This window comes from Ammospiza nelsoni, chromosome 3 (genome assembly GCF_027579445.1).
Source record: "Ammospiza nelsoni isolate bAmmNel1 chromosome 3, bAmmNel1.pri, whole genome shotgun sequence".
NCBI lineage: Eukaryota > Metazoa > Chordata > Aves > Passeriformes > Passerellidae > Ammospiza > Ammospiza nelsoni.
The window spans coordinates 90,145,798-90,161,745 of record NC_080635.1 but is presented as its reverse complement, the minus strand read 5'-3'; the positions used below and the strand labels follow the sequence as shown (position 1 = coordinate 90,161,745).

Below are 15,948 nucleotides of genomic sequence, written 5' to 3'. Positions count from 1 at the left end.
GCAATATTATAAAAACACAGCTTTTATTTCCAAAATCCAAAACTAAATCTCAAGACACAACTACAAACACTGTCATACTTTATAATTGCACTTTAAAAGTGCATTTCATTTCACAGGAAATTGATTTCCAGATTTAAAAAAAAAAAAAAAATCAGTCAGTACCTAACTCTGGCATTAAGTTCCAAATCCATAACTCGAAGAACATTTTCATTAGTGGATGTATTATATAACACAGCACAAAGTTTACTGCTGTTTCAAATAATTACTTCCCACTTTTTCACTGAAAATAACTAAGTCTACATGGAAAGCACTCATTTTTTCTGGTATAATTAAAAGTTTTTGTCACTTTTTCTGCTATTAAATATAGCATCGAGGCTCCTGGCCTTTTGAGTAATCTTCCTACAGTCCACACAATCTAACACACATTTACCGATACATTACTTTTATTAAAAAGAATGGAATGGAATGTCTTAACTCAGATCATAGAAAAGAATGATGGAGGGAGGCTGTAAAAAAGAGATCTAGAGCATTCTCTTGTGAAGTTCAAACTGCATCCTGAGAACATGTTTCAAAAATTAAAGCTTCTCAAAACAAAAATAAGATGTGTGAAGTACACTTGATTCTTTTCTTGATCCCAAGCAAACCCCAGCTACACTGGAAAAAAAAATTACGCCAAGCAACTCCAAATCCTACTCCAAAAGTTTTGATGAAACCCGTTCTGACAAGGTATGGGTTTTCCACCTTTTCACGCTTGAATATGCTGGTGCAGTGAGAGAGCCATCTTATCTGTGACCAAGGACTGCTACCCTCCTTGATCTTTGACAAGAACAAGCCTTGGGGGTGACTTAAGAAGCCACATCTTCTCTCAGTGAAATACACTGCGAAGAAAGTAGGGAAGAAACCCAGGCTTAAAAATATCACAGCTTTTCTGAGACCACTCAAGGGTGTAAATCTTCAAGGATCTTGTAATGGTTTTACCCCAGCCAGCAACTAAGCACCACAAAGCTGCTCACTATAGTCAAGAATGGAAGGATCCTGTTAGATCCTTCCTAAAGATGAAAGAATCCAACTGTTCTTGGAAAAGAAAAGAAAAATGTCTAATTGAACATAAGGAGAGGATCTACCAATGCAGCTCCCACTTGTCGCTCTTTAGGATCCATTCAGCAGCACCTGTCTCTGGAGAGGGATTGATGGATATGAACAGACTTAGAGGACAGAAAGAATTCCTTATCTTTCTGCAGACCTTGCTGTCCTGCACATAGAGTTGGCAAGCCCTCTCAAGACATTCATCATTGATGCAAGAGGAAGTCTGCTCGCTTTTTCAGCTATACTGATGAGGCATTCATCACTACGTTTGTTGCTATAGTTGTAGAGATGACTAAATAAAAATAGGATAAAGATCCTTTGGGTAAAACAATACTATTTTTAAACAGCCTTTTTTCAGGAAACGGCAATGCTTCAATAGACTGGACTACTGTTTATAGTCTATTCTGACCATACATAATGAAAAATTCACAAAATTATGATGAATATGAAAATGCAAGGCTTTTTTCATTACCCTAAGGAAGTGTTACAGGAATCATACTCATCAAGTTCACAGAAGTAATGAAATGGAAAGGGTATTTTGAGGTAAGTAAGAGCAACAATAATTCTTAGTTTATATATTGATCTTTTGAGAATATATTTTTATGGATACTATTCTTTTGAGCAAATACAGATTTGAAATCTATTTTGAACCAATAATTATTTCTCTTAAGTGTTTACCAATATTGTCATAGATAAAGTTCCACATCAATACTGGTACTGCTACCTAAAACTTCCTTACAGTTATCATAGGGCATACAAACAATTCTCAAATATTGACATAGAACTTCTTGCTTACTGAAAACAATGATCAGATTTCAAGCCTAAGAAGCTTTCTGCTTTAAGAGCAGTAAAAAGAACATATTTCACTAGGTAAGACTGATTTAAATGAGGACAAAAATACCCTATAATGTTCATTGTACAAAAAGAAAAATGAGTAACCTAAACTCCAAAATGTAGAAGGCTTCAGAATCTGTCATGATTGAGACTTAAAACACCTACCTCAAAGCAACAAAAAAAAATCCAAGGAAAAAACATGAAAGAAGCCATACACCAACCCCAAATATCCCAATAAATTAAAAGTATATAGATATTCATATCTCAAAGATGCTTTTAAGGTGGTGGAAACACATTAGGGTAAAAAATTGTTGACTGAACTAAATTTGAAACACAATCATCTCAAATGCAGATTACAATGTCCCTAAACTTTTACCTGGTATTTTAGATTTATTGATATCTTCAAAAACTGTTTTCTAAAAGAGTGAGATAAGTAATAAAACCAAAAAACCACACTTTTCAGAATTATCCCAAGCAGCCAGTCACCCCACAACAATTGCTGAACATTTGGTTACCAAAGGAACTCACTGGAAGACACAACAAAAATGCTGAGGGAAAACCTATACCTACCACTGTTATACAGCCTCAAGTACCACAACACAAAACAACTGAAATCAAGCTTACCTTTCTGGAAGTGTAGATGTCAAAAAATGGTTTGTTTCGAACACTGAAGGGTTCCTGTGCTTTGTCAATGAGACCACTTTTCATCTTTTCATGTCGTGGGAATATAATCTCCTTCTCTATACATGCAAGTCGAACATTAAAATCGCAGTCTCCAACAGGCTGACCCTGCCAAATTACAAAAATCAGCATTAAAATCAAACACCAAATTATTTGAACAATTTACGTTTTCCTAACAAAATATACAGAAAACTACAGATACATAGAATTATCAAGTTACTAAATTTTTCCCCAAATGTGTGATTTTCAAACATTTTTTCCCAGGTTATAAGAGGTTTAACGAAATCAAAGTTCAAAGAAAGCTAGAAATCTGTAATATGCATTCAAGCATACATGAATTAAACACCCAAATACCTTTAAAGTTAAGCAAAATAATTGAAATACTCCCTAATTATAGCTTTTATATGGCAGCTATACTTCTCCACATAGCTTTCCTCTGAAGTAATTTAGATAATTTTGTTCACAATACTTTTAATGACAAAGCAATGAGATTTATACATTTAAGTGAATGCCTTGCTCTAAGTGCAGGATATTTATGCCTTGAAAGAAACATTAATTAATGTTCATTTTTCTGCCATAGAAAAGAGAATAATAGGTGCAATTGGAAAATGTGCCAATTAACAATGGCTACAAAAACCTGCAACATATTCGAGGGCTCAGTCACAAAAAGGCAGTAAAACACTTCACTAAGCCTCAGCAGCATATCCTGACCTTTCAAGATCTGAAATAAACCAGCAGCTTTACATTGCTCTTTCTACATTTGGTGCATTGCACCAGATCAGTATGAGCATTCAAAATGCGCATTTGTCAGATTAGTAACGGCTTGTAATGGAGTTCATTACATTTTGAGCATTAGATGGTGAGCAAAACACGCTATGGATATCACTAGAACAAAACAAGCAACTGTCAACTAATGAATTCTAAAGCTCATTTCAATCAGGTGTCACTTTCACAGCAATGAGACACAAAATTCATAGATTTGCACTGTTACAAGTGTGATTAAGGACAGAAAGTTATTTACATGTGATCATCCCTCATTTTGCCATCCCATTCACAAAGAAAATAATTTTCAAAACCCACTCCTTTCATGGCCTAGAGGGAATAAGCTCACAGAGCCTTGGCTTGCAAACCAGAATTCTTCAAAAATTGAAAGTAATGAGCAAAGGAAACTGGGGAGACATGGGATTCAAATCATCAGTGGCAGCAGTACAGCTGAGCAGAAGAACTGGCTACCAAGTACCTCCTGCACTAAAGGCAACTCAAAGGAAAAAAGCACTGCTCCGATATGCTTCAGAGAGGATCTGAACTGGTCAACTGGAAAGAAGGCCAAAAAAAAAGGCAAAATGACATTCTGATGAGGCACACAAAGGTAAGAGAGCAAGAAGTAGCTGAACAGGTATCTCAATTAGGAGAAAAACAGAGTGCCTATTTAAACAACGTGAATTTAATCAGTTCTTACCAAAATCATATTGGCTTTCACCAAAACCTTTGACATTTCATGTTCCCAAAGCAGCATTAAGCTTGTCTTATATTTCTTTGATAGCATTAGAACCTACTAGACCTCTATCATAAGTCCTCAGTTGTTTATGGCAACAGCTTTAAGAATTATGTATTGCTCCCATACCACATGTAACTCACAACCACTTTCTTTCAGGACTCTGCTTCAGTCTACACAAGAGCAGGCAGCCCAGCCACCATCAGTCTGTGGGGAAGCACATCTTGTACAAAGCCTGTGGCAGACACCAGGGGTGAAGTGTCTCCTAATCTCCTAATCTCGTGAAGAAGAAAGCTCAGCGGGCTGTTAATGTTGCCTTCAGTGCTGTCCTCCTTTCAAACATGAAGGTCTTACCAGTAAGGAGCCATTCAAATGAATGGAAAATTAAGAATATGGAAAAATCAAAGGGGCAGGAGAGTGGTTCACTCTATTCACTTCTCACAGAATACAGATGCATGATCTACAGATTTTTAAGTGCCACAGACAAAATGTTGGAAAATCAATCAATCAATCAATCAATCAATCAATCAATCAATCTTTCCTTCCTGCTTTCTTCCTTCCTTTTTTTCTCCCCCTATGTATAGCATACTTGAGTATTCATCTATACAGTGACTGAGCTTGCCCTGGTTTGTACATGTAATTAAAACACAGAAAACACATCTCAACCCCTGTAACAACTGATTGAAGAACTGATTGAAGAATTCTTTCCTGGGAAATGTGTATATATATTTTTTATCACTTCAAAGAACCCCCATAATTCTCTAGGTAGATTTCAGCAAGATCTAGTGCACATGCTCTCTTCCCTATAGTATCTTCTCCACTCAACCCCATTTTATTAGTAGGTCTGAAAAAGCAAATTAACTAATTAATATTTCATACATTTGAGCTTCCAATAAGCCAATAAGCAGTTAGGTTATTTAGAAAGCTTTTTTACAATGACTGTTTCAAAAAATGGTTTTGTACAGTGATTTATATTTCCATCCATAAACAATTAAATTAAAAGCTGAGGCAACTTCATATGCACCATAAACCAGCTGAATCACTTCCTTAAAATATTCCTTTCACTTTTCTCATCTACTTGGAACTAATTATTTCATGCAGTTCTGCCAATCATATATTTCTATTTTAAAGCTTGTTAAATAGAAGGGTATATTACCACTAGGTTCCATCAAATAAAGGTCAAAGCTAGGTTGGCATAAGATCATATGAGAAAGGAAAACACAGACAATGCTGCCAAGCTACTTCTTCATCAGACTAGTAAACTAAGAAGTCAAAGAGTATTTCATTCTTACAAAAGCACAGAACATTAGCAATAAGAAAATAACACATAATTGAATTTAACTCAAGGACATACCGAATAAAAGCAATATTGTAGGACAGTGACTCTTTCTTTGTTATTCGACATTTCCCATAATTACAAAAAGGTGTTGCGAATCTACTACACATTTATCCCAGACATAGCCAAAATCTTGAAGTGATAAAATTCTTAGCTTTAGCAAATAAGTAGGAGGGCAACGTAGGCTGTAATAAATAATTCAGATACCTTGACAAAACCAGGAAGAGATTATTTAGTGTATAAAGCACACATTTAATAATTGTCAAAAACCAAGACATTGATGCATATATAATCTAAATCCAGGCATTAAGTAATAGCATGGTTTCGGCAATACAGATGTTTCACTAACTTAAGCATTCAGATAATTAAGATCTTATTCCAATATGTAGGTTTTTAGTCGTCTGAGAAGGATGAGGGTCACTACTGCTTGACAGCCTAGTTACTGAAGTACATAAAATGATAATTCCTGCTCTAGATGTTTTTAACCTAAAGAAAGTGTGTTAGCAAAGGGTAAAACAAAATTAACAAGTAGCATGTATCTCCTACCTATGCTAGAAAGTTACACTTCCCTCTCACTGTAAATAAAATGTATCCTAAAGCAAAATATCATTTAGACAAGCCTTAACAGAAGAGTCATCTGTTGAATCAACACCTCTTCCTCAAGTAGCTGAGCTTTCTTCACCTGTTGAAACTCTGTGCATTGCACTAAGGTCACAGCATGGAGTGGGTTTGCAAAATATGGTTTTGATGCTAAAACATCCTCCACACAACTTCAAAACCTAACATGAAATTTCTACTGAACTTTGAAATCCACCCAGGACTCAACATTTCTAAATTTAAACTCCAGTTATTTCAAATTAACTTCTCAACAGAAATCATATATAACAAGGCACATATGAATCACAAAAATAAATGGATTTAAAACCACTGAAAAACAGGGTCTGCAGCTTATTTAATATCCATTGTCTTGAGCAGATGGGGGAAGGCAATTTATTTGCTGAATGGAGATTAGAAAAAAGCAAAGGAAAAAAAAATAAAATTAAAAAATGTTACCACCAAAAAACCCCACCCACCCAACAAGACCGGTCCCTCTAACAATGCTCCAAACAGGTGCCAGAAGACAGAATTTGGACAAGTGTCAGGCTGTGCTCCTGCCCTCCATCCAGTTCACAGAGTCCTCATGTTGAAGTCACAACCTCATGCTACATCAGGTGAGGAACTCAAACCCCAGGTCACTGCATCAGCAACATGGCAGGAGTGGCTGAGACGGGGATAAGAGAATAATGTGATTTCTGCTGCGCATCCAGCCTCTCCCTCCACAAGGAAAAAGGTATCCCTGAGGATTTACCACCATCACCCTCCACATCTGAGTTTCCCTTCTCCTATGTCTCTAAGGTTACCTCGTGGCCACAGCTCAGCAAATTCCATAGTCCTTACATGGAAAGTCCTTTACCTAGATGGATGCAGTGAACACACCAAGCTACACAGGCACCAAATTCCATAAATGCACTTCGTCTTTGATTTTGGTATTTACGTGCCTTTTTCCACAACGCAGCTATAGCAAAAAGAATAATGTCTGGGCCTCTGCACACAGCTGATAACCACCATGGGCCAGGATAAACTGAGAATATTTCTTTTCCTCCATGAGATATGGCTGAAGTGTACCCACCAGCAAAGCATGCTCCATTTGCTTCTCCAGAGCAGGACCTGAGACATGAATAATTCAGCACACACACACAGATATACGTCCATGCACATCTTCACTTACTGAGCCAGAGCACAACATATGTCACAACTGTCTTAGCTTTAATGATTTTGAGAGAAGAATAAAGAATAAGCTTAGCCTGATATTCTACCCTGTGTTTAACGTTATTACTGACAATTCAAGGCACCCACAGCTGACATCTGTATTCCCAATGAAAGCCCATTATTAGTTCTCCCAACTTCTGAAGACCATGCAGTCTAATCTTTTAGTTTTCTATTAATGATCTGGCACATATTTCTTCTGATCATGGTTTTATAGATGCTGCTTTTTCTGTACACACAGCTTTATATACAAACAATCCAAAGGTACTGTTTGAGTTTCCAAATAAGATTATTACTACATTCAATGCCTAAAAGGCTTTTCTCATTTCGTATGAAGTTTTCTTTTTCAAGCAGAATAAAAAGTAAAGTATCAGAGAAAAGAAAAATTTTATAGAAATATGACCCTTAAGTTTTTTATTTCTAAAAGGCAAAAGGCATGACAATCAATAAAATCTAAAAATTCATTTTAAAATTTTGGCAGTTATCTAACTTTAAAATTTTGGGGGGGGTCTTCTAAATTTTTTCACTCAAATATTCAAAACATGTATGACAAGGGCAAGGAATTCAGCAGTTTCAAAAGATTTCTAAAGTTTATCTTAGCATCAACAAGGTATAGCATGTGAAATACTGTTTCAATTGTAATAATATGACCACTGTGCTGCAGAAACATGATTACAATTTATATATTGCTGTTTCTTACAATGGAATATTGCTCTGATTTACCATAGAACAAAAATAGTTTGAAGAATCAGATCTATTAAAAATATTGCTTTATTTAGAGCAACATATAGACATATATTAAATTACTGGTATTTCCTTAAAAAATAATCACTGAAAATAAATTTTAAAATGTACAAAGGAAAGAAGTTAGTAGCCAAAGGACAACACCAAGGTCTAACAGAATGTACAAATATATCTCCATGGGGTTTTTTTATTAGTAAACATAACTTGAACAAAACAGCAGGACTGTCAAAACTGTGACTAAACAGATACGACCAAAACAGAAAAAGTAGATTGTACTACAACCATTGCTCTGTCCCTTACTCTTCCTGGATTGCTCAAAACTTTAAACAAATTCACAATAAAAACTACAAAACTCTGTAATTGAAACTGGATGATAAATTTGCAGCACCAGTATAAAGGTAACATATACAAAGCAGAATATTTACCTGTTGAAATGACTGAATTATGATTCTCATCACCAATACCGGCAATAAAGAGGCAGAATTATGGAAACAAGCATGTAGCACAGATGAACACCTAAGCCCTCCCTTTTGAAAACAAAGCTCCAGTTAGGCACTGAAAGCTTAGTAGTTGCTATTTTCAGAGAACAGACAACTCAGTCAAATTCATTGATTGCATGTACAGTGACTTCATTTAGAAATCCTTCTGAGCACTAAAACCCAGAACTCAATAAGGGAATTTTACTCGGACGTAAATTATTAAAACGAAAAGGAATCCTGTTCTGTCTAGACTGGTTGCCTCCCCTCAGGTAATTCAAGTAGATGAACTTCCCACTTCAATTACAGAAGGAAAAGTCATAGTTCTAAAAAACCCTAATTACAGAATAGATATGTCATTATCACCATGGGATATTTACACACAAAAAGACTGCATATGGGAATATAAGTTTTAATAATTTATTTTACATTGAATTTAGGCTATCTTCAAAGTCAAACACAGGATTTTACTGCTTCAGTTTTTTCTAATTATTTTTCCTAGTGCTTGTGTTACATGCAGAATGGAGGTATTCTTACCTTATTTGGACCACCTAGTATGTGTTGCAGTCAATATTTTTCTCTTTCTACTTCTACTCTCCTCACACTTTTTTCCTTTCTATCAGTCATTCACAATGACTCTTCATAGGAATAGCTATTGCTGGGTTTTCACACAGCTGTCTTTATGAGAAAGAATTATCACTGCAGTGAATTAAAGAACCATGGGAAAATTCCTTCATCTTGAAAACATTATTCAAGCCATTTCATACTTGAAAAGATTGTGGCACTAGTGTTTTTAGAATATAAATCACTTCATGGTATTTAAAATAAGACTGTCTAGTACAGTTAGTATGAAGTCTTGTAAAAACTAGAAATGAGGGGGGAAATAGTAGTACAATCAGCACTTATTCACGACGACTTAGAAAAGGAACCACCTACGTTGCCTAAACCATGATAGAACTAAAAATTAAGCTTGTAACACCTGAAGACTTGCAAATATCTATCATTTCAGTACACAATCTGTCTTTAGATATCTAGTTCATTGTGGACATGGTTAACTTACGAGTAAGAAACGCTGAAAATGTAATACTCATTTCAAGAGAAAATTATATTCTTCTTCATATTTATTTTAAATAAGAGAAATATTTTTAAAAGGATGAAATTACAGCTTTCACATTCTCTCCTAGACCATAGCAGTCAGTCAGGCTATTCAAACATGTTAGAATCATAGAATGGTGTGGGTTTGAAGGGACATTAGAGAGATCATCCAGTTCAATCCCCTGCCATGGGCTGGGACACTTTTCACTAGATCAGATGGCTCACAGCCTCATCCAGGCTGGCCTTGAACACTTCTAGGGAGGGGGTATCCAAAACTTCTCTGGGCAACCTGCTCCAGTGCCTCACAAAGCTCACAGTGAATTTCTTCCTACTATCTCATCTAAACCTGCCCACTTCCAGTTTAAATCCATTCCCCACTGTTCTTTCACTACAGGCCCCTGTGGAAAGTCCCTCCCCAGATCTGTTCTAGGCTCCCTTCAGATACTGGAAGGCTGGAATAATGTCTTCCCTAAGCCTTCTCTTTTCCAGACTGAATAATCCCAAATTTCTCCCAATTAAGCATGAAAAAGAAAACATTAGTGAGGTCCTGCTTTCAACCTCCTAAAAACAATCCTGAAATATACAGTTATTATATTTGCTACATCCTTCTGATTAACTTTGACTATTTCTTTTTCTTTAGTTCTTTTCCCCTAGAAACAGGAAAAAGATGGGAAGAAACAGGGAGAAAAAAGATGGGAAGAGACAGGGGAAAAAATGATATATTGTTGCTAGATTAATTGTAAAAAAGGAGTAATTAAAACTAAGTTAGGGAAATAAGACATTACAACATTGGAACACTCACTGCTTCCATGTGATATTTCCCCAATACCCTATTTTTCCTACAGATTTTTTTGTTTTGAAATATGTCAGAAAAGAAAAGCCCAGTTTGAGACTTCATTGCCAGTACTGAGAAAACTGGACATGATAATGCAACTGGAAAACCTTCCCCACTGTAAAGTATTTCACACCATCCACTTCAGCTGTGATTACTGCCACATTTTTGAGAGATCTGAATATTTGCTTGAGACAGAAGCTGGATTTAAGTCCACCTGGCAGTACCTATGGGAATGACTATTATAAACTGTGAGCTGGAGAAGGACACAGTTTTTCTATTTAATCATAAGTTTCTGTAGTGTAAGAAGAAAAAAAGAAGGTAAAAAGTGAGGGGTTTTAAAGGTTTGAATGAGAAGCAGAAAATTGTTTAACAGATACTGAGAAAAGCTCTTTAAGGAAACCTCCTAAGAACAAAAAATTGGTTTTGGACTTCATTCTCCAAATTGTATTTCAGGTTTAAACTATCTCAGTTATTTTCATTTACAACCAAACTTAAACTTTCAGGTGTGACTTTGTATTTTTTTAATAGCAAGTTTCACGGTTTGCTGAAAAAGTACCACATCAGAGTAAGCAAGTAAGAGTACAGACAACAAAGACACAAACAACTGAAAAATATAAAGGATTTAGTATCATGGTAACTTCTAAAGCTACTCTTGGAGAACTACTTGTCTTATTTCCCTCTCCCAGGAGCAACACTGCCTCTCTTCCCCTGACAATTAGTGATAATGTGCCATTCAAAAAGTTTCTGGAGAGATGTGCTTCATGTTGAGGCATAAGAACACATATTCTGAGAATAAAACAGGCGTGATAGAATTTAATTAACTCACTTTCACTTATATAATACTTTATTAAGCCTTATTTTGGAAAATATGGAAAACAAACCACCTTCACTGTGATCCATAGTGCCCCCTGGGTTGGGAAAAGGAAGATAAAAGTAATAGATGTAAGGGAAAGAAATAAATAAATGGTTATTGTGGAGTTTTTTTCACAAAACCTAACCAACAAGTAAAACAGTCAAGCTTCAAGCTAATTACAACACTAGAGAATGCTCCCCAACAACAATAGCTTGTTAGATAAAAAAATAAGAGCATGAAAACAGGAAATACATCCTGGTCAGTATGTACTAATTATCACTCTTCAACAACAATCTAAATTCTGCATGCATCATAGCAAAGGACTTTTTTTTTAAAGGGATGCAGGAATAAACAGAAATGTTACTTTTCAGTTGCTGTGCACTTTACTGAAATACAAGGAGTAACAGTGAAGCAAACACAAGGTAGCTGTCTGAAAGTTTACCAAAGAAATAAGATTTTCAAATTCTGGTGTTCAGATGTACAAGTCAGGTTTTTAATTATAGATAAAAGGTGATCAACAGGGAAGGGGAATGAGGCAAGAAAGACTTTAAAATAACAACTAGCTATGATACATCAATCCTACTTCACAGACCCAAAAGCTTCTGCAGCATCACTCCCTTACTGTGTTGATTCTCTACCCTATAAGACACCATTTGTTGCTCTTCTTATACTGTAAAAATGCTGTCCTTTTGTAATTTCAGAATACTCAAATCCATTATCTGACCAGGCTGCCCTTGCTCTCAATAAACAGCACCATAAAAACTGGAGGAGGAAGAAAAAGCAAACTTAATGCACCTCTCCCAGACTGAACAGCAGAAAGCAAAGCAAGTCAGAACTGCGTGGATGGTTTGTATTTCATTTACCTGATAGCCCTGAGCCATGAAGGAATGAGGTGATACATATTGAGAACATAACACACAGCACAAGCACCAGTACAGGCATTTGGGTGTTTGCTAGATAAGTCTTCACAAGAAATAATCTAAAGGGTGCAAGAGCAAGAATACCCATAGCACACTTACTGCTCAAAGTTCTATTAGTACTATTAGAAACAAAAGCATTTTAAATGTTTAAATGTTTTAAAATGTAAATGTTAAAGTATTTTCAGGTGATACCATTTGAAAAGAATTCAGAATCAAAATTAAGGACAGGTGATTGGCAGGCAGGTGCACTTGTCACAGAAGAGATGCAATTAAACACTTGCATCTCTGAATTGTGCCCTCAAAACTATCACACTGTAAGTTTAAGATAAGGTTAATAGACTAATAAGTGAGACACAGCATGGACTGTCAGCCTTACATTGCTTTAAAATGAGGTTTGTAACAGAAAAGTCAGGCATGGTAATGTTTTACAGGGATTTAAAACAAATACTTTTCATGCATTAATTCAATGAGTACATTGGCTGTGGGCAGGATTTATGACCAGGATTTCTGTTTACCATGACAAATTTTATCAATAGCAACAGCATTGCTACACATAATGACACCCAAAGAAATCTTGATCTTGACTTAATTCAATGCACAAAGTATTAGCAAATTTAATCAAAATTCTATCTCCTTTCTAAGCATTCAAATAATTATTCTTTTTCGAGCATTCAGTCTATTCTTACCATTGCAATCTGGTCTCACAAAAACTTGGCTAGAGTTTAAAAATTTAAAGGCCAGGGTTAGAAAGGAAAAGGAAAGTTGTACTCATTTTCAGCATCTTTGCTAAGAATGCATTAATTAGATCCTACATCGTGCCAGTGTTACTGTTTGTTACTTAACTAAGGAAAAAAATAGTTGCTGAAGTTTAGCGTCCATACATTTACAAGTAACTACTGAATATTATCTAAGAAAAAGCTTCTCAAAACAAGGCTTTTCAGGAAGAGCTGTCTCCAAGATAACAGGAGAATGAAGCCACATTTTTCATGGACTGTTTCAGATGAAAAGGGATTTGGATTTGCTTGCATTTGCTTCTGGGGCTATTAATTATTCTACTGCTAGCTTCCTCTGTTCTATTAGAATTATCCACCAAATTTGAAATTGTAGCTATACAGCTGCAGTTACTATAATGATGGACTCAACCACACACAGACACAAATCAAGAAGCTGAAAAGCAACCTGCACTGCAGGGATTTAGCTCTGTACTCATTAAGACTAAACACTATAAGGAGTCTATTACTTTATGTTCAGAGGAATATGAAAAATCCAGATTTCTTGTGTGTGGAGCTCATAAAGGTCGAAAGGCACACTTACTTCACTAGGATACAGCTTTCTTTCCATGAATTTGACTTTAGCAGGTGAGATGAAAGCAGTGAGACAGCAATGTCATATTCTGAGGTGCTATTAAAAACAATCAACGCCATGCTTCAGACTGAAGAAAATTACAATAAAAAATCTTTTTAAATCTGAAGAATCATTTTTCTTGACACAAACATCTCTTGCAACAAAATGGGATGTTATAAGCTTTTAGGAACTAGGTGTCACAGAAACAGTAACTCAAAGAAATGGTCAGTGTTCTATTAGCATCCTTGAAGAGAGACTTTTGCAGCAGCTATACATGATAAGCATCAGAATTCAATACAAAATTTATCATGGAAAGAGACAACAAAACCAACTGACATGTTTTGCTCAAGAGCTCAAGTATAGGTTTCTCCCAACCACTGAAATGAAATTTTTATGTTCCCTTCCTTCTAAGACTTTCCTGTAGAGACATCCATTGCCAAATATACACTATGTATGTCAGTCTATTCTCTTAGTTCCTTTTGCTTCTTTCTAGAATGCTGCTAGAGTTTATTCCTGACACACTACAGCAAAATCAAAAAGCAAATCACAATAAGCCTCACCAGTAACAACATGGATTAAAATCTGTAACAGGCAGGTGCTTATCCACTCACTTTCTTTGCATTATGAATGCAACTTTTCAGAAGGAATATTCTGACAAAGCCAGAAAACTCTGAAATGCTTAGCTAGCAAAATAGGTCAAGCACTTGAGAATAAGCTCAGCTAAAAATATCTTAGTTCACGAGACCTGACTAAAAGATGAGGTTTGCCTGAGCAAAGGTGTTTATCAATGGGGTTTGAATGTGCATTTCCCCAGCTGCAAAGCTGCATCCAGAGCAGAGAAAGCTGAGTCCTGTTGAGGGTGAGACAGGGGACACGCTGAAAATCTTGTAACTCATGATGAACAGCAATACAGTAACTCCATCATTCGCCTTCAAGACTCAACTGCTTTCCAGATCAAAACAAACTGCCAAATTCCAGAGCCATTTCTGTTTTGTGGAATTTTTTGAGTTTGGGGGTTGTTTGTTTGGACGGTGGGGAGGAATGTTCTGGTTTTGAACAGAACTGGTACCTTGTGTAATTATTTTATTTGAAGATCTGCTAAAAAATGAACAAAAACCTAACTTACACAACTTAAATAGGAACTTACCCTTTCTTGCCATTTACAAGTTATATTACATTTACCTCTCTTGGTGATAAAATTCTGTTGATCATTTCTTGCCAAGCCAAACATCCTTGGGTGCCCATTTTTATAATTAAGCTTCTAAAATTAACCTAAAAACAGCTGTGCTTTTTAATCTTTATAGTAGGCCACTGCTAATTACTTCTTGCAGCTAAAGCCCTGCTTGTATTCATACTGATAACATTATCTTAATTTGTCCTTGACTTTAAAAAAGTATTACATGGTAACCAGCTCCTCCTCTCATTCCCACAGCTCTTAAAAACCAAACACTGCCCAAAAGAAGTCTTTTCTTAAACACTGGCAATCCCCTACTGATGATTTTTCCTGTTTGCCAAGTGGGATTCATCATGTTAAGTCCGGACACTTCACTACAAATGAGGGTTTCCTCCCCTTCCACCACAAAACAAAGCTTAACCAAAATAATTACGAGTTTTGAAAAGTGTTATTTTGCTCTTTTATATGCACATCCCAAACTGAATGACTGTACACTTCTAACATTACATGTTTACTTCAAAGGAAATGTAACAGCAGTGAATGGCACGTTAGACTTAAAAGGAGAGCAGAGAGAAGGCAACACATAAAGGTTAATAAACATGGAACCACAGCAGGTAAGAAGATTTAAAGAAAAAATGAGAACCCATGAGTGGTTATAAAAGACTGTGTTTTTCAGAAGAGTACATGGAAATCTTGCTTAGGGAAAAGTCTACATGGTAGGAGGGATCGAGGAAACTAACACCTACTTTTCAGAAAATGCTAGAGAAAGGACATCCAGATACAGAATTAAAATGTGTTAACAAAAAGCTTCTAGTCCTAATCTAACACATCTTCCCCACAAACTACTCCTTTTAAAAGCAGCCGTCCTAAGTCACAGTATGACTATGCTTCCAAGAATACCTAAGTAATTTCTGGTGACTGGTACCATGCCTACACTTGCAATTCCCACTTACACTGAGTGACTGAGCTGAGTAGTACCTTACTCAAGACTGGAAGAGTCAACTGTAGTTTAGAAAGGCTAAAATGTCCTCTGGTTTACTAATACTGCTATTGTCCTGTTAGGTGCACTGAAACAATAATTTTGTTTTTCCAGAAGCATTAACACCCGTGTTTTCTCCATGGGCTATTTTGACTAAATTAACACATTGTTGTGGTTTAAGTACAGTAGGTCCTAGACCTTCCACAGCCAGTCACTCCCCTGGAATAACATGAGGGGAAAGAATCAAAAGGGTATAAGTGAGGAAACTCAGGGTTTGAGATGAAGAGAGT

General features: G+C 36.0%; 1 protein-coding gene across 1 annotated transcript in view; it reads right to left on the bottom strand.

Moving 5' to 3' along the window:
- RNGTT (RNA guanylyltransferase and 5'-phosphatase) overlaps window positions 1–15,948 on the bottom strand; it is a 170,227-nt gene that overhangs the window by 104,436 nt on the left and 49,843 nt on the right. Inside the window, exon 11 of the mRNA XM_059469021.1 lies at window positions 2,545–2,709. Within this exon, the coding sequence (XP_059325004.1) occupies window positions 2,545–2,709 (165 nt within the window). The remainder of the gene's footprint in view (window positions 1–2,544; window positions 2,710–15,948) is intronic.